The 22,517-nt window shown below is 40.8% G+C and overlaps 1 protein-coding gene across 6 annotated transcripts in view; it reads left to right on the top strand.

The window, feature by feature from the left end:
* Positions 1–22,517, top strand: part of APP (amyloid beta precursor protein) — a 235,436-nt gene that overhangs the window by 143,465 nt on the left and 69,454 nt on the right. For 2 of the 6 annotated variants that reach the window (XM_004588594.4, XM_004588595.4), the window contains exons 7-9: positions 2,639–2,806; positions 4,968–5,024; positions 16,430–16,563. In XM_004588594.4, coding sequence (XP_004588651.1) covers positions 2,639–2,806; positions 4,968–5,024; positions 16,430–16,563 — 359 coding nt within the window. The remainder of the gene's footprint in view (positions 1–2,638; positions 2,807–4,967; positions 5,025–16,429; positions 16,564–22,517) is intronic. The other 4 variants (XM_004588596.4, XM_004588597.4, XM_004588599.4 and 1 more) reach the window with 2 other exon arrangements.

The raw sequence follows: 22,517 nt of genomic DNA on the forward strand, positions 1-22,517 counted from the left end.
ACTGTTGAGACACTGGCCAACAAGTAAGACAAAACACATATTTGGTACTCTAAAAGTACCATACAATAGAAGGATTGGTATGAGTGGTTGAAACATTGTGAGCTTTGCTATCAGTTTTCCTATGACTTATCATCATAACATAGAGTGGAAGAATTTTGTGCCTCTGTTGGTAGCAGTGGTCACATTGACTGCAACCCTAGTGCTAATTTCAGGCATAGTGTAGAATCATGGCTATTACCTAATGATATTGCTGGAATTAACACAGCCTAAGAAAGAGACCAGTGATGGATGTTGTCACCCCAAAAGCTTAAAAGCGCATGTGACACAAATATGGACATATTAGCAAAGAAGGGAAAAGCCAACCTATAGATATTTGTTATTGAGAGAGAAGAAAAGGAGCAGAGACCACTGATGAACATGTTTGCTGTACCCCCCACAACTGGGCACAGCCTTTAGCTCTGTGGTTACAGAAGTGCTCCTTGGAACCAGTGTCGTGCTGTAGTGGGTAAAGCCACTGCACATACCCTGGCATCCCAGATGGAAACTAATTTGTGTCCAGGCTGTTCCACTTCCAACTTAGCTCACTGCCATTGGCCTTGGAAAGGCAACAAAGAATGACCCAAGTCACTCATATAGAAGACCCAGAAGAAGCCTTTAGCTCCTGAATTCAACCTGCCTAGTGTTGCCTATTGCAGCCATCTGGAGAGTCCAGAGATGAAGGAGTCTCTCGCTCGCTCGCTCACTCTCTCTGACTTTCCAAATAAATAAGTAAATCTTTTTTTTTAAAGATTTATTCATTTTATTACAGCCAGATATACACAGAGGAGGAGAGACAGAGAGGAAGATCTTCCATCCAATGATTCACTCCCCAAGTGAGCCACAATGGGCCTATGCGCGCCGATCCGAAGCCGGGAACCTGGAACCTCTTCCAGGTCTCTCACGCGGGTGCAGTGTCCCGATGCATTGGGCCGTCCTCAACTGCTTTCCCAGGCCACAAGCAGGGAGCTGGATGGGAAGTGGAGCTGCTGGGATTAGAACCAGCACCCATGTGGGATCCCGGGGCTTTCAAGGCGAGGACTTTAGCCACTAGGCCATGCCGCCAGGCCCAATAAGTAAATCTTAACAGAAAAAAAAAATTTTTAAAAGCCAGTAAACTGCTCTGTTGGTGACTGAAAAATGGTAAGCCCTTGTCAGATGGATGCCACTCTTTAGTTTTGGAGGGCTACATTTGTAAATAAAAGTCTCATCATACAGAACAGCCAATGAAACACACATGTATGGGCTTCTGAGGTAGTAGTGTTGAGTGGATTGACTCTTAGAGGACTGACATTGAGCCTGAGGTTCCTTTAGCCATCTGGAAACCATCAGATGAGAACCAGGATCATCTCAGTTGCTATTACCCTCTGGGTTCTCCCCTACCAGTGTGTGTGCTCACCTGCCTGGCTCAGTGCTGACTGTCCCTCCTAGGTCAACATTGTAACTGTCAGCAACATCTGATGGCCACAGACTCATTGACTGCATTGAAAGAATAATAGGTAATGTATATAGGACAGAGAAAAGATAGTTCCCTTTTCCAGACATCACGGATCTTTGAGATTGGTTGTTGATTGGGATCAATGTGTTAAGTATTCCTTACTTAAAAGCCTTGGGTCTTGCATAACTGTTTTCTTTGAGAAAGTTGTTGCTAAAGCAAGACACCTGTGTGCTAGGACATCAGCCTAGCGTTTTCCCCTCCAGGACATAAACCTGGAGGAAGAACTGGGGCTACCATGTTACCTGTAACAACAAAAATGGGACAGACATGGAAAGGAGAGGTCTATCTAATTCTAGTTATGGTTAACCTTATTAGTGGGATTGAGTAGACTGCTGCACTTCGAGTCAGTCAGGTTATGGAACTTATCTGGAGCAGGTGACAGGTAGGTAAGGTGTGTTTTGGTGTAACACTGTGACCTGCATTTTTCAAAAATTACTTATCTAGCTACATTTTGTTGGCTTAAAATATTGTCCAAGGGTCAGAGAAGTATATCTAAATAAAAATTGTCTGAAATTTGAGTTAATGTATTCGAGTGTTAGTAACATTGACAGATATTTAAAAGTTATACAGATATACAGACTGGCTGTCTCCAAGAAGTGGAAAACATTGAAAATATGTGTGATTTGTTTTATGCTTGAATTGAGGTAGTGCTAATAAGGAAAATAATTGGATGTTTGTGAGATCATAAACTTTCACATTTGGTTCTGATGTAACAGAACCAAAACAGTTCTGTTACATCAGAGTAGATAAATGCATTTTAAAAGAGAAGTTTTACACTAGAGAATCATTTTGACAAGCAGATGTCTTCCATCACTTGAAATTAATCTTAAAGCACTGATAAGGTCTTTGACTTTCAACCAGAATCTTTTCATTACTACCAACTTCCACATTTATTAAAACAAATGACGATGCCCCAATTTCAGAGGTAACTGCAATCTGGGTGGTTAATTAAATTCCTTAGGAAAAATTTGGTAGATGTTACCTAGCAACCATGGTCCCAGTGACCCATGGGAGGATTAATGTGTACGACAAATAAACATTGTGTGCATTGAACAGAAGACAGTGCCTTTCATGCTAAATGTGGTTCCCCAAATCTCTGATTAGAGGTGTGCTCTGAACAAGCTGAGACGGGGCCATGCCGAGCAATGATCTCCCGCTGGTACTTTGATGTCACTGAAGGGAAGTGCGCCCCGTTCTTTTACGGCGGATGTGGCGGCAACAGGAACAACTTTGACACGGAAGAGTACTGCATGGCCGTGTGTGGCAGCGTCAGTAAGTGGACCCTTCCTCCAGCCTGGCCACCTATCGTCTCTCTCGCCACTGACTCTGCTCTTTGCAACGGATTGGTTTTCTTGGGTCTTGGGAATGGGCCTCTTGCTACCACTAACCACGTTTCTGTCCACTTCTCTAATTGCCTGGAGTCTCTGCAGTATGTTCAGTCGTGAGCACACCTCTCCGACCTTTTCTGAAAAAGCATGGCCTTGAATGTGTTCTTTTCCTAGCTATGGTAGATACGTCTTGAAATCTGTAAGGGATTTTTGAATGCTTCTCTTTCAAGTGACACTCGAGTGGCTGTCTTGCCTTCTGCAGCCATTTCTGCAAATGCACACTCACCTTTTCAGTCTGTGTCTGTGTGTTGATGTTTATGCATGTGCACTCTGTGCAAAAGTGGTCTCTCCTACTGGAAGCCTGGCTGATGATGCTTTGGTTGCATTGATGAGGTGTGTTGCTGTGATTTTATACCTTGTGTCATGTTGTGGGGGAGAAGGAATGTGGTCACTGAGTGCCTGCACCGCAATGCCAGTGGGTAAAAATGCCCGTGCCCCCTGAGCTCCCCACACAGGAATGTGCAATGTCAACCTTTTGTTTCTTTTCGAAATAGAAGAAAACTGCTGATTTAGTATTATAACCTTTCAGTGATATGAAGCCCAGAGAATATCATTTTCAAAACCCTCTTCTTGAATATTGAGAAAATTGCAAAAAATTGGGGGATAAATATTCATATGTACAATTGTGGTGACTTCAATACAAGATGAATTTTTTCCCAGAGGAGGTAATTCTCAGGTGGTGATTAAGCAGACATGAGACTTCTGCCATCCGAGTTAAATTCTCATTCTTGTTTATTTTTGCTCATATGTGGAAAGTTTAAACTACTCAAGAAGTAATCATTTGACTCATTAAATTAAACATGAAATAGTCATGGTGTCTCATATTGGAGAGGCTTGTTATTTGCTGCCTTGGGATTAAGCCAAACAGCAAGCCCTACACCATTAAGACCTTCGCTTGTGAAGGAGCTCGCTGTCCAGTAGATTCTGATGGAAAGTTCCTGTTTGTCTCCTGCCATCACCTGGAGGTAGTGACTCTTCTCCAGTGCTGTGTGAGAACAAGTGTAGGAGCTGGTAACCCAAGCATTCTGCTCTGGCTCAGATTATATGATTGCAAGCTTCTAGCTCAAATAACCCCCTTCTTCAATTTCATACAAAGAAGCTAATTAGGTCAGGTAATAGGGAACATAATGGGGCACTGTGTTGCCTGCAGCTTTTGGAACAAAGGGCTTTTGTTACATTGACTAACTGCCTTAGAAGCTGGGTGACATTTCCTGGCAGATTTCCAAGTGTTTTTCTGCCTTTCCCAGAGGGGAATTTATTTAGTTAATATGAATTGGGTTTGTGTGTGTAAATTATTAGCAATGATGAATTTGTCTCGGGTGTCAGAAGTCCTTTGCCTCTTCATCCTGCTGCTACCACCCTCCCACAGTATCCATCCCATTTAATGGATTTTGATGTGGGAGGGACAGTGAGCAGCACAGGTGACAATACACCTGTCCTGTGTAGCACACACTTTACTGAGAGGCTCCCTAGATAGTATATATTTCGTTGAGAATTTGCCAAACTAGATGCTTTCAACATATGTACTGGAGAAGGTAACCAGTGGTTAGTTTTGAAACGGAAAGGGGATTGCAGAAGAGTTTGTCAGAAAAACAAAGGCAAGAGGCAAACTTTAATTTAGATGGATGAGCCAGTAGCAGTGGAAAATAACACTTCCACAAACAGCCACAACTGAGAGCCCAGGGCTGCCAAATGAGTGGATGAGATGAACGGATTTATTGTAAGAAATAGATGGCACAGTAATACCGGGCACCAAGGAGAGCAAGCACAGGCAAGAAATCGCTGGCAGGTGGCTTGCATAACCCGTTAGAGACCACATGCTCTGCATCATCAAACATAAAGCTCTCAGAAAAATGCAGCTTAGGTTCATATGTCACTCTGATTCCATGGAGAAGCCAAACCTCTGGACATTGGTTTAATCTTTTGTTTTTCAGTATTTCTTTCATTTGTTTTGTTTTTGTCACTGGCGTCATGTGAGACAGTTCCAGCCATCATTCTCATGTTTCTGTTTTGTTTTTAGTTATGTTCTCTCATTTTCTTTATAGTGTCCCAAAGTTTACTCAAGACTACCCAGGAACCTCTTCCCCAAGATCCTGTTAAACGTATGTTGTTGTTCACTTAAAGGGTGGGAAGGGTATGTTGCATGACTGGTTTCAGCTCCACTATCATCACCTTCTTTGCATGGTTTGATAGTTCTTAACATGTGTCTTTCAGTGACATTGGTATTCCTGTTGTCTTGCTTGTGATTATGTCTAATTTTGTCAGACAACTTGAAACATCAGGCTAAGAGCATTGACTAAGCCCATCCTATTTCTGATCAGTTTTCTATTTATTTAATATGGTTCTTTTAAATATCATATACATGACATTATTGTCTCTTAATTGTCATTACTATTTTATTTGCCAAAAGCTGCCAAGATGCCATGATTTTAACAAGAGATCATGTATGTTAGTAGCTTGTTTCCTTCTGGAATATTTCATATACATATATTATAATATGGACTAATTCATGTTAGGGTTATGTGTGTTTTACTTCATCTGTTAGGCTTTACAGGTTGAAAAGTCACTAAAATTTGAGAACCACCTCCACCTCCTATCCCAGAATGTGTGAAGGGGTCAGTCATGCCCCACTTCTGATTTTCTCATTAGGAAGTTGAGAAAGAGCTTCCTGTAAAGAAATGTTGTATCGACCACCTTTATAGGTCTTACAGTAGCTTGTGCTTCATAATTGCTTCAGCCATTATAGCATTTTAACCCAATTGAACAATGTATCATCAAACACGCATTTGGTCATTTCTTAGTTTAGTTGATATCTAGAAGGAGGTTTATCCAGCCGTAGGTTAGGGATAATGTATACTATTGATGCATATGATTGCTAGAGGAGATGAACAATCTCAATTGTAATATTTTATCTTTAAAATTAGCATTTATCCACAATACCCTGATTTTTGAAAACTTAGTCTCAAAAATTGATGAAACTTATTTTTTGTTTAAAACAAATTATCAATGGAGAATTACATACTTCACAAGATTGCCTCCTGAACCGTAAAGTTTTTAAATGGTTTCCATTAGAGGTTCAAACTGTATAATTATACATGACATTTTAAGAATTTTGTGGTTTGTAGTGCCAGATTAAGCATATTTCCTACTATTGTGGGAAAACATTTTTCTGTAAGAACACGGAGTAGCAAGTGAGTACCTAGAAAAAGACTGGAAAAGAAACTGTAGACAGTAAGGATTGATAACTTTATTGTAATATGCCAGCCATTTTTAAGATTGTTTGTTGGTTTTTGGAATCCTTTGTGGACATCTTCTTCATTTCCTTTGTGTTTATGAAAAAATGTGGCTGGAAGAGCTTAGTAACTTGTCCCAAACCATTAAACATAGCAGGGCTAGGCTTGAAACCTAACTGGCGTCTTAGCTGTGCTCCACATCAAATGGCTAAGCATTTGGTGCTAATATTGTTTTCTAAGGTAGTAAAACTGCCTTTGAGGCTCAGAAGCATATATTTTAAGACTGCAGAAAATGGTAGAAAGGGAATAAAAAATGTCACAAACATGCCCGCCCGCACACCATTGCTATAGATAGCAGGCATCAATAACCTGAAGTCTTTTCCCGATTGTACAAATCAGAGATGATTTTTTTTCTTTGAGTTCATGCTAGAATATTGTGGCATACAAAAACATGTTTTCATTTTTATTAGATGGAAAATTTAGCTTCATCATTTGGTCATTTATTTTCATGATATGCTGGATATAACTGTGCCTGCATCATCCATCCTCACAGCTATTCAAAGTCTCGTAATTTTCTCCATCTACTTGCAGTGTGTTTAAGATCCTTCTTGGAGGCTGAAGTGATTTTGGCAGCTATATTTTCCTCTCTACCTACAGAGACCATTCAATCATATAACAAGTGTAGGGTTTTGCAGTGCTACTACAAACAGATGGGAGAAGCATATAATTCCTGGTTATTTATAGTTTGTACAGCTCTGCAGTCTTATTTATAGCAAAGCTGCCCATTTCAATTGAAAAAGTCATGGCCATCTGGAGGTCAAATGTAGATAAAATGGTTTTAGAGGAACCCAAAGGTAAACAAGCCTGTTTGATGGGGCAGCTCAGGCTTTCACATCACTGCTTTACCAACTGAGAGCTAACTAGATGCTATCTCTGCACAAAGGTAATTGGTTAGCTTCCCAATCTGGGCTGCTTTTAATCAGATGATAAATGTGAACGAAAAGGAGTAAGCTCTGCAGTTGAACTGATAGAATATTGCATCAATGAATAAAATGTTGGATGCTCTGCATTATAAGCACAATAATTGTCCTGTCAAAACTTATTCTCAGGCCTGGTCTCGAAAAGCCATTTCAAGGACATGTACTTATGTGCTCTTTTGTTACTGTCGTTAGTAGGAATGCAAACCAAAACACAACAGATAAATACATGAGACTTCATTTGACTTAAACTTACATATTTGAATCTTGTGAAAGCTGAGTCGTTTCTGCCACCAATTTTGCATCTGCTCCTTTAGGTTTAATACCAAGATTTATCGTAATGTCTACACAGGGCAGAGTTTAGCAATAGTAAAATTACTAAATAAATACTTGGTGAAAATTTATCTGTTCAATATAAGGGAAGTTTTTTTAATTGTATATTTTACATTGTTCCCATGAGATTATATCACAGAAGGCAGGTCAATTCATAATAATGTCTAATATTACAATAAGCATCACCTAGATTTTAGACCGTGATTGCACCAATGGAATCTGGCCAGACACTGACTTAGCTCTGGCTCTTGTAGTTACAGCAGCAAACATCTGGGGCTGGGGTGGGGAGATGGCCAGCTCAAAGGCTGTATGAGGCCCCTAGGATCATTCCTTCTGACCCTGCTGTGGATAACCATGGGCAGGACTCAAAATTCAGTAAACCTATCATGGCAGGCTGATTTTTGAGCTGATCCTTTTGTGTGGACCTCAGATGCTGCTGTAAGTGTCCAAATGGCTCTTGGCATAAAACAGTTTCCCATCCCTGATCTGGACCTAGGTTTCTCAGCCCTGGCAGAATTGACTTTCTGCTCCAAATAATTCTGGACTCTTCTTCTGCATGTAGTACATTTAGCAGCATCCTTGGCCCTTGCCTAATGTATACCATTAACACATCCCCTACTGTGATAACTAAAACTGTCTCTTGATTTTGCTCAGTGTGCCTTGTGGGGCAAAATCACCCTTGGCCGAGAGCCAGCATTCTTAATGACGTTTCCCCATATGTGACTCAGATTTAATGACGATGCTGTAAGCATGTGTACTTTTCCACACCCTTGAGGGATGCGTTGAAATGCCACAGCGTTGTTCTCCACAAATACTTATGAAATTGATTTTGTTAGGCCCATGACCTAGCTGTCATTATTTATGAGAAATATAGACATTGCTGGTGCTATTTAGACTACAATATTAGAGGTCTCTTAGGTTTTCTACTCTAATGTTAAACTGCTGTAAAAGTAGAGAAGAAACCAGTCAGTCCCTGTGTTGGAAGCACATGATTCGCCCATGCCACACCCCTTCCTCCACTCTATTTCATTTGGATTTTCGTGAGTTCCAGCATGCACTGAGAACAACCACCTGTTGAGATGCCCTGGCACTTGCCACAGGGATTACCTATGACTTTGGATTATCCTTATTGCCAATATGTAGATCTGACCCTCTGCATTGTTGAGGGAAGAAAAGGTATTGGTTTCTAGCAACATCCAAATGACCTAGTTATGGGCTAGACTAGTATCCACGTACACTTGCAGAAAACATAGAAAGGATGAAAACTTAACAAGTCAGACCAAACTGCCATGCACAGCTTGATGCCTCAAATGTTCATTATTTCTTAGGCTATGGGTGACTTCCTGTTTAGCCTTTGAATGGAATGTGATGTGTTATCGCCAGGGTTCTCTGTCATCTGTTCTATCTGGCCACTTAGTCTGCATACATTGACATGGTAGGATGGTTCTTGCACTACTGAAATTGCTAGCGTTAGTTCCTGTTAGTACATTTTGTAATACTAACGGAACTATGGTATTTCTGTGAATCTGCCAGTCATTATTGAAAATAATTAAAAGCATTAAAAGATATTGTAGTGCATTAAATTACATGTCACATAAGTGCCAGTAAAATCTGTCACACTGATAAATATAAAAAGCCACATTCTTCATATCTAGAAACACTTACATAAGATTTGACATTTTCTTCAAAGCTATAATCATAAGAAACTCTGAGATGGAAAGAAATTTAGTTGCTTAGCAAACCAGCAGTTCTTTTCTTTCTTTCTAAGATTCATTTATTTATATTGGAAAGGCAAATTTGCGAAAGGAGAGACAGAAAGAGAAAGATTTTCCATCTGCTGGTTCATTCCCTAAAGTGAATGAATCAACAACTGGCTGGTCTGAATTGAGCCAATCCAAAGCCAGGAGCCAGGAGCATCTTCTGGATCTCCCACAAAGGTACAAGGTCCCAGGGCTTTGGACCATCCTCTGCTGCTTTCCCAGATCATAAGCAGGGAGTTGGGTGTAAAGTGGAGCTTCTGGGATGAAAATTGATGTCCATATGGGATGCTGGCACTTGCAGCCAGATAATTAGCCAGTTGAATCATTGTTTCAGGCCCCCTTTTCATTGCATTTTTCACAAGCTTTTTTTTAAGTACCTTAATCAAAGCATGGAAATATATTCTTGTGAAAGGCTGTAGTGATTTTATCCTCCAAATCTTGATGGAGGTTAACATTTCATCTGTTGTTACTGCAAAGATTCTGTGAAAGTGAACAATATTGAAGATGCTGGCTTTTTGAACATCTATTTGGTGGTGAATGGTTGTGACAGGTCTCTTTTAGAACCACTGTCAGGGAGTTCAGAATAGCTTCCCACACATTGACGAGAAGCAGTACTTAAAGTGCAGATGGACTGATGCCAATTGTTACGCTTTTGCTTCACATAGATTTGTTAGATTAAGACTTGAGGTTGCCTATTAATTTGCGGGCATTGTGCTAAGTAAAGAATATCAGTATTAATTTAAAAATTAATGCAAGCATTCATTCTTCCACTTTCATATTACACGTTTGACAAAATACTCATGTTAATCTATGTTCCTAGACATAAAAGAGAAATGTAGCTTGACTAGAATAAACGCAGTGTAGATGACATTTTTATTGCCTTATGTCCACACAATGCATTCATGATGTTCTTCTCCAACTGTGATTACACTGATTATAAAAAGCACTGTGGTCCAAGGACATGTCGAGGAGACAGGCCTTGGCGCCTGTTTGAGGAATGTAGTACCACACTGAGGGATCACACATTGTCCGACCTCAGACTAATCAGAATGCAGTCGGAGCTTTAACTATTTTTGAGTTAGAGAGATAGATATTAAATGTGTTTGTAATTGGAGTGATGGCTTTAGCTTTTCTATTTTGAGATGAAATTTTTTAGCATTTTTTTATTCATTAATTACATTGTATTATGTGACACAGTTTCATAGATACTGGGATTCTCCCCTCCCCTCCCCAAGCCCTCCCCCTATGGTGGGTTCCTCCACCCCATTGCATAAGAGATGAAATTTTTAACCTGAAATCCTGTTTTACAGGTTTATATTTCATCCACATACAAATTATCTCCAGTGCCAACTCTCATAAACCTCAGCCATTTCAAGTGACAGCAGAGCTAGTTCTGTATCAAATAGCATTTTCAGTGAAGCAGTGACTTTTATGGGTCTTAATTTACTTTCATCTTCAACCGACAACACCAGAGCGATAAATTGCCTTTCCCTGCAGTAAGAATGGTCATGAAATTTTTTTGGTTACAAATTAATATTTGCATATCAGCTGAATGCCACTCGTGTGCCTGTCATTTGGGGAGATGGCACTGTGGCCTGTCTGAGGTGGTCTTGGTATTAGGGTTTAGAGATTCAGTTGTTCTTGTTTGTGTGTCCAGAGCTGATGAGGAGATGGAGGGAACGGAACAGCAAAGTAGACAGGGGTGGTTGTTCTTTCTTTAATGTTGACCTCACGTTCTTGCTGCCATTAGTATGAATAGGAGTGGGGTCCAGCCGGTCCTCCATACTACCAAATCATGTTTTTCATGAACGAAACGGTAAAACAAAATCCATTTCTAGTGTATGGAATGTGTGAATGGATTTGCGCTTTGCTGCTCTAAGATTTTTTCCTTTAAAGATTCCCCTAATACTAAATTCAAAGTCTATTTGTGTGTGTTGGTGAGTATATGAAGTTATAGTATTTCCCCTCTATAAGAATATAGGATAATTTTCTCCCACACGTAGGAGCAGGTAGAACATGTCTAGTGCAGCGCACGTCGGTGAGTCATGGCTGTCAATATTATTTGGTCAGCTTAAAAACCTGAGCCTGTAGTGTGGTGTCTGAAGAACCTCAGAGATCTCTGAAAAGGGTGAACTGTTTGGCAGGAGTTAAAAAAAAAGAAAACACAAAAAAAGTTAAAGCCAGTTTGTTCTGCTCCCAAGTATTTACCGTGAGCTGTGTTTGAGTGAACTGCACTAAGTAACTGCCTGTTCCTGTTGTGCCTTGAGACATTTCCTGACATTCTCCGAGCCACTCCCTTCCCAAAAGGAAATGCCTTAATAGGATAGAGACATAGGACACAGAGTTTTCTACTGCTGCTACCAACTATGTTACCAGGTCTCTGGTCTGCCATGAACTTCATCACAAAGTAGCAGGGAAATAGAAACTGAGATCTCTGGACTGTTCTTTAAAAACATTCTTTTCCTCCTCACCTACTACAGAGCAGTAAAAATAACATGCTATGTTCATTTAGATAGCAGTGCTGTCCTTTCTCCTTGACTAGCCTGTGACCTGAGTTGCTGATTGCTCTGAATATAGGACAGTGTCACTCTTACTATTAATTGAGGTAAAGAGTTATTGGAAAAATCTACCAAGTTTGAACTGCGGATTAATAGAAGCATCTCTTAAATTCCATAAGTGTATGTTGTAACTGAGGCATCTAATATTGACATGAAGGGAAACGTGTAGGGAGAAAATGAGAGAAGAGAGGAGAGAAAGAGAGATACTGTGAGCAGTTAGCCCATATGATTATGGAAACTACTAAGCCCCATGGGTTGGTATCTGCCAGCGGAGATCCAGGAAAGCTGGAGGCCTGGGAATCCAGGAAGTGGATAGTGCGGATCCTGGTCCAAGAGAAGACAAAGACCAATGTTCGAATTTAGACTGCCCGCAGGACGCATAAGAGCAGATTCCTTCTGTCTTGTTCCATTCAGGCCCTCACTGATTAGGATGATTCCCAGCTACTCTGGGTGGAACAGAATACTGAGTTCACTGGAACTCAATGCTATCTTCTTCCCGAGATAGCATCACAATAGACTTGGTAACTTTTATTCAGGACACCGTGTAGCCCGGACAAGTCACACATAAAATGTGTGCAGAAATACTTTTTGAGTGGAATTCATTAATAGCATCCAATTTGCGTTATTTCCATGTACCAAAAAAGTTATAATACTTAAAATATTCTAGTCCTGTTAAGGCCAAACATACCTTGCATAGTTGTTTCTTGAGTATTCTTTTGTTCTTAGAATTGCAAAGCTACATTTCAGTTTAGTCCAATGCGATTATAGTGATTCAGATTATAGTATTTTTAATCCTCTTTCCTTTATACAGGAATAAAATGTGCAAGTCATATTAACTGCAGGAAATGAGAACATTTGCCAACCAGAAAAATAGGAAAACGTTCAGCTTACTAAGTGTTGAGTACAATTTTCTCACTTTTGTAATTTATTTATGTAAAGTGAGCAAATTTCATTGGGCCTGGTACAGTAGCCCAATGCATTCTCACCTTGCATTTGCCAGGATCCCATAATGACACCAGTTTGTGTCTTGTCCCTTCTGCTCCACTTCCCTTCCTGCTCCCTGCTTGTGGCCTGGGGAAGCAGTTGAGGACGGCCCGAAGCCTTGGGAATCTGAACCCCTATGGGAGACCTGGAGGAGGCTCCTGGTTTTGAATGAGTTCAGCTCTGCCTGCTACGGCTGCTTGGAAAGTTGAACCAGCACTGGAAGATATTTCTCTCTGTCTCTCCTTCTCTCAATAAATCTTAACTTTTCAATAAAAATAAATAAATCTTAAATAAATAATAAATAAGGTGATCAAATTTCATGTATTTTCCAATTCAAATTTAGGAGCATGGTGATCCTTCCTACCCTACCCTGCATCCTGCCTGCATTCCCTTCCCACCCTCCTGCTTCCTTATTTTCCCTTTAAAAAATTTACAATAGTATACTTCATTTCATTTCACAGTCACAAGCTTAATAGTCCACTAGATAATGATTTCAACACAATGCAAACAGTAAAATAAATCCTAGTATTCCTCAAGCATATGGAGGCTATAAACAATCAAATCTCCAAATATCAATCTCACTCATAGATTACATTTTTAATATTCTGTATAAGCTACCACAGATCAAGGAAAATATATTTGCGTTTTGGTGACTGACTTATATCCCTAAGCAAAATGGTTTCCAGATGCATCCATTTTGTTGCAAATTATACACATCACTCCATCTTTATCCAGTCATCCGTTGTTGGAGTTCAGTTTTCATAGTACGGTACTATGCTATGGTGTCTTGATTACTGTAGTTTTAGTTTTTTAGTTTATTTGGGAGACAGAGCTTCTACCCAATTGTCCTCTCCCCAACTACCTATAATGGTCAGGACTAGGATGGGCTTAAAGCCAGGAGCTGGGAATTTGACCCTGGTCTCCTACATAGTTGACAGGAACCCAGTTACTAGAAGCACCACCTATCATCTGCACCGGCAGGAAGCTGGAGTCAGGAGCCAGTGTTAGGAATTGAACTCAAGCATTTCAATGGGGACTCAGGCACCCCAAGTGCCTGCTTAATCAGTGAATCGTATGTCCGCTCTGTATGGTCATACATTTTCCTCTGCTTGATTTCCTAATTATAGTCTCTCTAATCATGTTGTTTTCCCCAATTTTACTATGGTGAAAAATGTTACTGTTTCATTTTCTACTTTTAAGTTGTTTTCATGTATACTCTTATCAGTAAAGAAGGAAAAATGATTAAAACCTTGAAAAAAAAGACAAATTTAAAACAAATGAAAAATATTTTAAAATACTTATGTATTAATTTGGTTCAGGTTATGCAGACTAACATTTTTCTTATGTAAGTGTATAAAAAAGGATTGAAGGGCCCGGCGGCATGGCCTAGCGGCTAAAGTCCTCGCCTTCAAAGCCCCGGGATCCCATATGGGCGCCGGTTCTAATCCCGGCAGCTCCACTTCCCATCCAGCTCCCTGCTTGTGGCCTGGGAAAGCAGTTGAGGACGGCCCAATGCTTTGGGACCCTGCACCAGCGTGGGAGACCCGGAAGAGGTTCCAGGTTTCCGGCTTCGGATCGGCGCACACCGGTCCGTTGCGGCTCACTTGGGGAGTGAAACATCGGATGGAAGATCTTCCTCTCTGTCTCTCCTCCTCTTTTTATATCTGGCGTAATAAAATGAATAAATCTTTAAAAAAAAAAAAAAGGATTGAATATTGAAGCTTTTTTTAGTGGCCCAAATTAAAGACTCATATAAAAGTGTTTTTAAGAAAAATACATATCAGGTCTCGTGTGGTGTTGTAAAAGGTAAAGCTGGTGCCTTTAACACCAGCATCCCCTGTGGGAAGCAGCTGAAGACCTGGCCGCTCCAGTTCCCTACTAATGTGTCTGGGAGAGCAGGGCAGAAAGACCCATGCGAGAAGCCCAGAAGGAGTTCCTGATTCTTGACTTTGGCATGGCCCATCCCTGGCCAGCATGGCCATTTGGGAAGCACACTAGCAGATGGAAGGCGTGTGTGTGTGTGTGTGTGTGTGTGTGTAGAAGAAATTCCAGATCTGACTAGAATGTAGTATGTTTAGCAAGATGGAAGAGCACCACACCAACTTCCATGAACTGACATCACCTTCTTTCCTGGTTGACTTGTACAGGATGTGGTGTTGAATATTCCCAATGGTCTAATTATGTTGTATGGCACATTGTCTCCACATGAGAAGAATCTGGAACTTACACTCAGTCATAACTGACCCCCACCCCCACAAAAATAGGAGATCCAAAACCACGTGCACCTCGTTGCAAATCCATGCATGTTCTTCCTTTGGCCTCCAGTTTGCTGCCAATGGAAAGTACGGAGTGAGGGCCTCATTGACTACACTCAAGACGGAGGCATTCCCGGAGTTTCTAGGACTGCCCCCATCCCATTCTTCTTCCCACTTGGAAGTAACATCTAGAAAGACACCTGAACCACTTTTATTTATTTTTTTTAAGCATAATGGAAGCAACTCAAAATGAATATTTTTTAAAAATATATTAATGATTTAGCAAAATCTCTTTTGTTTCCATTAGTGTTCTGAAAGCTTTAGATTAAAATTCCAAGCATTTTCTTAAATCTGTACTCATATAGAAGAGATATGACTTAAACTTTAGTTTCAAAATGGCATAGCTTTAAGCCTTCTCTTTGGGATATTGTATCCCAAATATAATAAAGAATTAGATAAAAGAATAAAAAGAGTGTTAGAACATAAGTGATATTTGAATAGTCTTTTGAATAAAACACTTAATTTGATTTGACTTGAGAATATAGTGAGAGTGCCTCGCTTCAGTTTTGTGCTTGAACATGAACTCCTCTTCAAGCCATAACTTTTTTTCATTTTCTTTAACCTCATAAATATTCTAAATTTGTAGTCATTCCTGGTCTTTTGGGATACTGTGTAAATAGAAGACATTGTAATTCACTAGGTTCGTAATTTAGGAATTTTTATTTCGTAGTATTCTCTTCAGTTGTACATTCATGTTCCTGTGTAGCATAGCAGAATATGTTTCAATGCAGCTGTATTAGTTTGATCAGTTTCTTTTTGATAAATAGTGTAATGAATTTGCTGGCTAGTGAAAAATTTGTGAAGCTCAATCCTTTGTGATTTCAAAAGTGCATTATTGTCATTGATGTTCTTGTAGTGTCCTCTTGTGAAGGGCTGTCTTGTCATTAAACTACTTCAGATTTACCACGTGGAATCTGTCTTTCTCTGAGTTGTGCTTATTCTTTAGCAGGCTGATGATCCGATTGCTTTCATTTCCACAGGAAGCATAAATTGTGATACAGATAATAGCACCATTTATTTTGGAGATTGCGAAAATGTAATCTAGTAGAGCATGAGGATTTGGAAAGACAATTCTGTATTGTGCATGCCTGTGTTGCCAAGAACTGGTCCTTTTCATTGCAAATTGGATTGCTTTAAAGATTTCCCTCCACCTTCAACTTGGAAAGGGGGAGTCCTACCCACGCCAGGCTGCAAAATGTCTCTTGGTATTCCCTTACACAGCTTTAACATCTTGTCTGTGCTTCTTTACTAAATTCTTCTTTCTGAGAGCTAACTGACAATCCGGCTCTCTTTGAAATGGTTGGATGTGGGTTCTGTTCTCAAAACTCGTTCCGTTGTTCTTTGTAGTTCCCACAACTGCAGCCAGCACCCCTGATGCTGTGGACAAGTATCTGGAGACACCTGGAGATGAGAATGAGCACGCGCATTTCCAGAAAGCCAAAGAGAGGCTGGAGGCCAAGCACCGGGAGAGGATGTCTCAGGTAAACTTGGGCCCTGGGCACGAGACCCTAAAACCGTCGGCACGAGAAAGCCTGAGCAAGCTTCTGCCTAGTCTCCCCAGATGGCTCTGTTCAGGGCTTTACAAATGGGACGTTTTTATTTGTTTGTTAAAAGATTTGTGTATTATTTACTTGAAAGAGTCACACAGAGCAATTGAGACAAGGAGAGTGAGAGAGGGAGGGAGGAAAAAAGAGAGAGAGAGAGATCTTCCATCCTTCCACCACTGCACTTCCCAAATGGCCACTTACTGTTTGCCACACACTTCTGCCACATGGTGGCAGGGATTCACCTACTGTTGCTCTCGCAGGTACATTAGCTGGGAGCTGGATCATAAATGGAGCAGCTGGGACTCAAACTGTTGCTCATATGAGATACCAGCATTGCAGGTAGCACTGTACGTCTCTGCTGTGATACCAACTATGAAGTTTTAATTTTCAATCTTTAGTTGTGCTTTTTTATCTTCCATGAGCACTTTGCCTAGGAAAGATTCACATATAGCAGGGGTGGAAGGACTTTGTAAGACCAAATTAAACCTGTAACATTCTCCCTAGTGATCTTGGTATATAAATATGTGCGATGATGGATGGGTTAATTTGTGTCAGTGTGGTAACCTGTTGATTATCCGTATGTATCCTCATAAGATTTACTTTTAAAAAAGAAAGCAAAACATTTCATTTTATTATTCTCAAATCCATTAGAATGTTTTGAAGTAATAGCAAATGGTTTGTAGTAAGTAGCAGATTATTGTAACTATTGGCGTATCATTTCTTGCCAGGTAATTCATAGGCTGTAACAATTTTAAACTGAACCGTAGTAATCATGTCATCTTGGTCCCGTAAGTGATCGGTAATGGAACAGAGATTCAAGACATTTCTTTCCCCTCGAATATAAAGTGTAAATGGCATAGAGATGGGATTTCAAGCCCAAGCCTGTGTATTCTTTCACTGGTACGCTGCTGTAGATATTCTGTTAAAAGCAGAGTCATTATTAAATGGAAAAACAATTTAAGTCTAATGCATGGCTACACTCACGTGTGCTGTATGATCTATTACACTTACCTCCAGGCAGTGGACACTGTATTTGAGCATAACAGATGATTTTAGTCTTCAGTCGTTATTCATTTATTCATTCACCCATCAATAAACTGTATATCTAACGCTGTTTGCCACTTTTCTAACTTGTGGCCTACAAACTTTAAAGAGAATGGAGAGAAAAAAAGTCTGAAATCTAAAAGAATGAAGGAAGAGTTCATTTCCGAAGTCAACCATTTCTTTTTGGTATTCTTATTCTGTGGTAAATATCAGAAGATGTGACTAACTATTGTTATTTTTAATGCAAATACTCAAAAGATATCTTCATAGTCATAAAATGTGACTCATGGATTAGCCATGTGTTGTCTACGATCATAATAAATCTTCAGCAGACTGCTAGTTGTGTTTTTTTTTTTTTTTTTAATTTTCTGTATTTTCTGACTTAAGGCCTTCCAGAATAGGCCAATTCCTAGAGAGAGTAGTTAGGTGCATGGTCTGAGAGCGGTCTCTACCAGGCAAACCAGCAAACCCAAAGCCCACACCCCCAAAGCACTTTCTCTGTCAAACCACAGCTCTAACCACCTCGGGTTCAGCAACCAGATAAGAAGGGACAACCCCCTTGTTAGGAAGCTTTGCATTACAAAAGACCTGAGACAAAAAAAAAAAGAAGGAAAGACAGATTTAGTTTGCCCATAGGGGATTCAAGTAACAGTAGAGTAGGTCTCCGCAGCAGCCCTCTGGGGGATGGCGAACTGTATGTGGTGGGAGGATTCCCAGAATCACATGGTGAGCCAGGAGACAGACCGAAGCCAAACTCAGGCTTAAGCTCCGTGTGAGAACTGCCTACCAAACGCATGCCTGCAGTGATTGGAAGCCCATCCAGGTGGCCCCACCTCTGAAGTTCTAGCATCCTCCAGTAGCACCCCTCCAGGGACCAAGTCTTGAAAGCAAAAAGCTTGCAGGATGTTCACCATCCAAACCATGGCAGCCTTGTACCTGGAGCCTGCCGGAATTATTCACAGTATGCCATCCCACAGCTGCCTACCCTGCCTATCTCATTCCTTCCAATGACAACCACAATAAAGCTGTTTTCCCACATTTTTCTCTCATTCCCTCTGCCTCCTGATTGGCCTTATTGCTTCCAGTTGTTCACAAGGCCATGTGTGTGTGTATATATATGTGTATGCACCTGCCTGGTTTTATTGCTTCCAGTTGTTCACAAGGCTCTGTGTGTGCACGCACACTCACATTGCTGCCTGCCTCTTGGAAACTGAATGACAAACTATTTTCAATGTTGACATCTTCTGATATGTTAGCCTCACCTTCCCGAATGATAGAAGCCCTACATTCTAAATGGAAAATTAACAATGCATCACAAAAGATACAGCCTTTTGATAAAAAAGAAAGATGAATAACTACAATATGTGGGTCTGTTTTAACCTAGTAAGTAACATAAAGTAAAAACAAAAAGCACTGAGTCAACAAGCACTTGTAATCTAGAATAGAAAGTGCCTGTGACTTCAAAAACAAATGATGCTGTGTTCACAAGGTGAGCTTCAAGCTGGCTAGAGTGTGTTAGGGAGGTAGCGTCACCTTATCCAGTTCTCATGAAAAATGGGATTTTCTTTAGGAAAGATGCTGGCTGAGGTGTCACCCTGTCTCTTTATTTTGTTTTGTTTGTTTGTTTGTGTTTAAAAAGTAGCATAGCAGACTATGAGTCACGCTTCCTGCCACTGAAATGTTCTCAACTTAAGTCCCATCTCACTTCTTAGCTCTGCGACTTTCAGGGGCTTCCCACTACCCTCAGAAATCCAATCCTGGGTACATTAAGTCTGAAAAAAGGAAAACAGCAAAAATAAACACTGCTCAGCTCAGTATTTCCAGAGCCTACCGCTGCTTCCTGACTGCAGTCTGCCTGCGCCTTCTCGCTTCCTCTCTGCCACTCCCATCATCTGCAGCTTTAAGCTGCTACTCTCATTAGCATTCTGTGCACGCATCCCTGACCCCTCCACACACACCCCGCATGCTTCCCTCAGCCTGACTTCCTGGGGTCTCTGCATGGAGTTTTCCACTTGATGAATCCCACCCATTACTACACCCATATGAGTCTTACAATGAGACAGGCTGCCATAGATCTTACCTTTCATGTAATTCTAAATATTTGTTTCTCAGTCCAATTGGTGATTTTTTTTTCTATGTTTAGAACCGTACATCCAACAGTCATGCAAAGTACATACCAAGAAAAGACTGCACAGATTTAAAAATGAAAAAAATGCCCCCAAGTAAACTTGCCTTATTTGAAAGGCAGTGTGACTGTTTCTGGTCTGAGGCACTTTGGCAGCTGCAGGTTACAATGCAGACATGTGTGAGTCCAAGGACCACACAACATACAACCATTTTCCAAAACAGCACAGAAATGGCACCGAGAAGCTGTGGTCACGAAGATAGGAAGATATCCTAAAGGTAGGGCTGGATCACAGTTTTCTGCAGAAGATGCTTTGTCCAAGAAGCACAAACAGAATAGTCTGAAGAAGATGCAGATGGCCAACCCCAAGGCTGTTAGTTCAGGTGCTAAAGCTGTCAAAGCCCTCGTGGAGCTGAGGATGTTAAGCCCACGATCCCAGATAGGACTAGCTGCACACTGCATCCACCTGCCTTCATCAGCCACTCCAGGTTTGGGAAGTGTGCCTGTGCCGTTGTTGCTGAAGGTGTCAGGATGCCCTGACCAGAGACCAAAGCAGAGGCCAAGACAGAGCTTCAAATCAGTACAAAGACCCACGTTCAGGCTGTGCCTGCAACCCCAATTTCAGTTCAGGCTCTTCCCGAAAGTGTCCAAGTCCCTACAAGCAGCCTTTGCCTGCCAATGAGAAGACAGAAGGAGTGGGGTGACCCCTAGGCTACTGTATGCATGGGGCTGCTATCCTCCTATGTTGTTTGTACAAATAAACCTGAGACAAGGTTTAGCAAGAGAGAGATTGAGATCTTCCATCCATTGTTCCCCTTGCCAAATGGCTGCAATAGCAATGTCATTTAGCCAAGTCAGCATTAGGAGCTGAACTCCAGCCAGGCTTCCCACATGTGTGGCAGAGGCCCCAGCCCTTGGACTATCTTCTGCTGCATTTAGCTGAAGTACAGTGCTAGGGACTGGAAGAGGTGCCCCATTATGGGACGCCAGTGGCGCATTCAGCCTTACCTCCTGCACAGTACTTCCTCATGAATGTTATCTCCTAACTCCATTTTTAATGACATTAATGACTACCACCCAGTGGCTATAAACATCCAAACAGTGTATGAATACATTAAAGTTGAATTTAGCAATTTTTCTGTATCCTTAAAGTAGTCCAAAGCACACACTGACTTGACTAAGCAGCAACATCTCAGGAACTATTTTATACTGGCATCAAATAAGAGTGTTAGCTTGCCTGCTAGATCTTGCATCTTAATTGGCAAATGGAGGATTAGGAGCCACTTTGTTACTGGAATCACCTTGAGCAGGTGCCTTTACCTGATGCCTTGATGATAATGTCCATGCTTAGTCCAGAGGTGGTTGTGAGGAATCAATTAAATTAGGTGGATTTCTACAGGCCTGAATGCGAGTGGCCCAGCAGTGCTACCTGACAGCAGTGTGCTGCTGTGGCTGCCATTACTCCAAGGGAGAGTTTTGACCTACAGTGGGTGTTCATCTGCAGTAATATAGTGAGGAATCCCAGGGAAAGATGTTTTCATAGGGGATAGAATATTGTTAAATTGTTCTTGAAATCAAAATTTGCTTCTTTACAGTGCATTAGCCAAAGCTTCCTTGATTGTCCCATGGACCCCGAGCTCAGAGGTGCAAAGTATGAATTCCAGATGTACAAGGTGTTATGCCAATGTAGGACGAGAAACCAGTTCTTCATATTCCTGTCAGACCTTTCTTTGGCTTCTGCTCAAACTGATTCTGATTTTCTTTGTGTGAAAAATTTCTTGACAGAGTGCTGCCTCTGTGACCAATCTGGATGCAGGAAATTGAAATCTTTTTATGCATGGCTTATCTCCTTGCCATAAAGCCAAGATAGACTTCAATATCCCTTTGCACACAGATGTCCCTCATTAACTCACAGGGACACCAAAGCGACTGGGACAATATGTTTCTTGTGTAAACTGCTCTTGTTTGTTTTGCCTTGAACTTTGAGATGATTTTTGATATGCTATTCAGGAATAATAAAAAAATTATTCCATGCTTTTCTCCTTAATTTTACTAAAGCAAGGTCTTTGTTACCTTATATAAGATATAAGTAACCATATTTTGTTTAAAGAATCAAGGCTTATGGATCACAAAATATCTAGGAGAAGCCCACCATGTGATAAAATTTTTGTGGTAATATCTGATAGAAATTGTGTCATACCCTTGGAGCATGCCCCACATCTGGGACCTGGGGTGGGTGGGAGACTGGGGGGGGGCTTCTCCCTTAAAATCCCCTTTTACATCAGATATATTAAGGAAACAATACGGGACTAATTGTCTTGCCCATCTTCCTGTAGTGCTTGAACCTTTTTACCCTAATTATGCCAAGATTGTCAAAAATAATAATAATAAAAAAAGAAATTGTGTCATAGTTGTTTCGTTTTTGTTTGTGGCCTTGAGGAATATCATAAAAATCAGTTCCTTGGTGACAAATACCTATAAAGTACAAGCTGAAGTTCTGCCACTATTGGGAGCATACCAGTTGTACAAGAACACATCTGGTAATAGGCCAGCATTTTTGTTTAGCTAATTATTCTTCCTACATTTAATTTAGCTGCAGCATGACCTACACTTCCACAGTCTACCTGACAACACACAAGTGAAAAAAGGAAGGGCTGTAGTTATCATATTTCCTTTATATGGAATACAAAAAGTCCAGACTAAGATTTTCTTTCAATAA

Source organism: Ochotona princeps, chromosome 3 (assembly GCF_030435755.1).
Source record: "Ochotona princeps isolate mOchPri1 chromosome 3, mOchPri1.hap1, whole genome shotgun sequence".
NCBI classification, from domain to species: Eukaryota; Metazoa; Chordata; class Mammalia; order Lagomorpha; family Ochotonidae; genus Ochotona; species Ochotona princeps.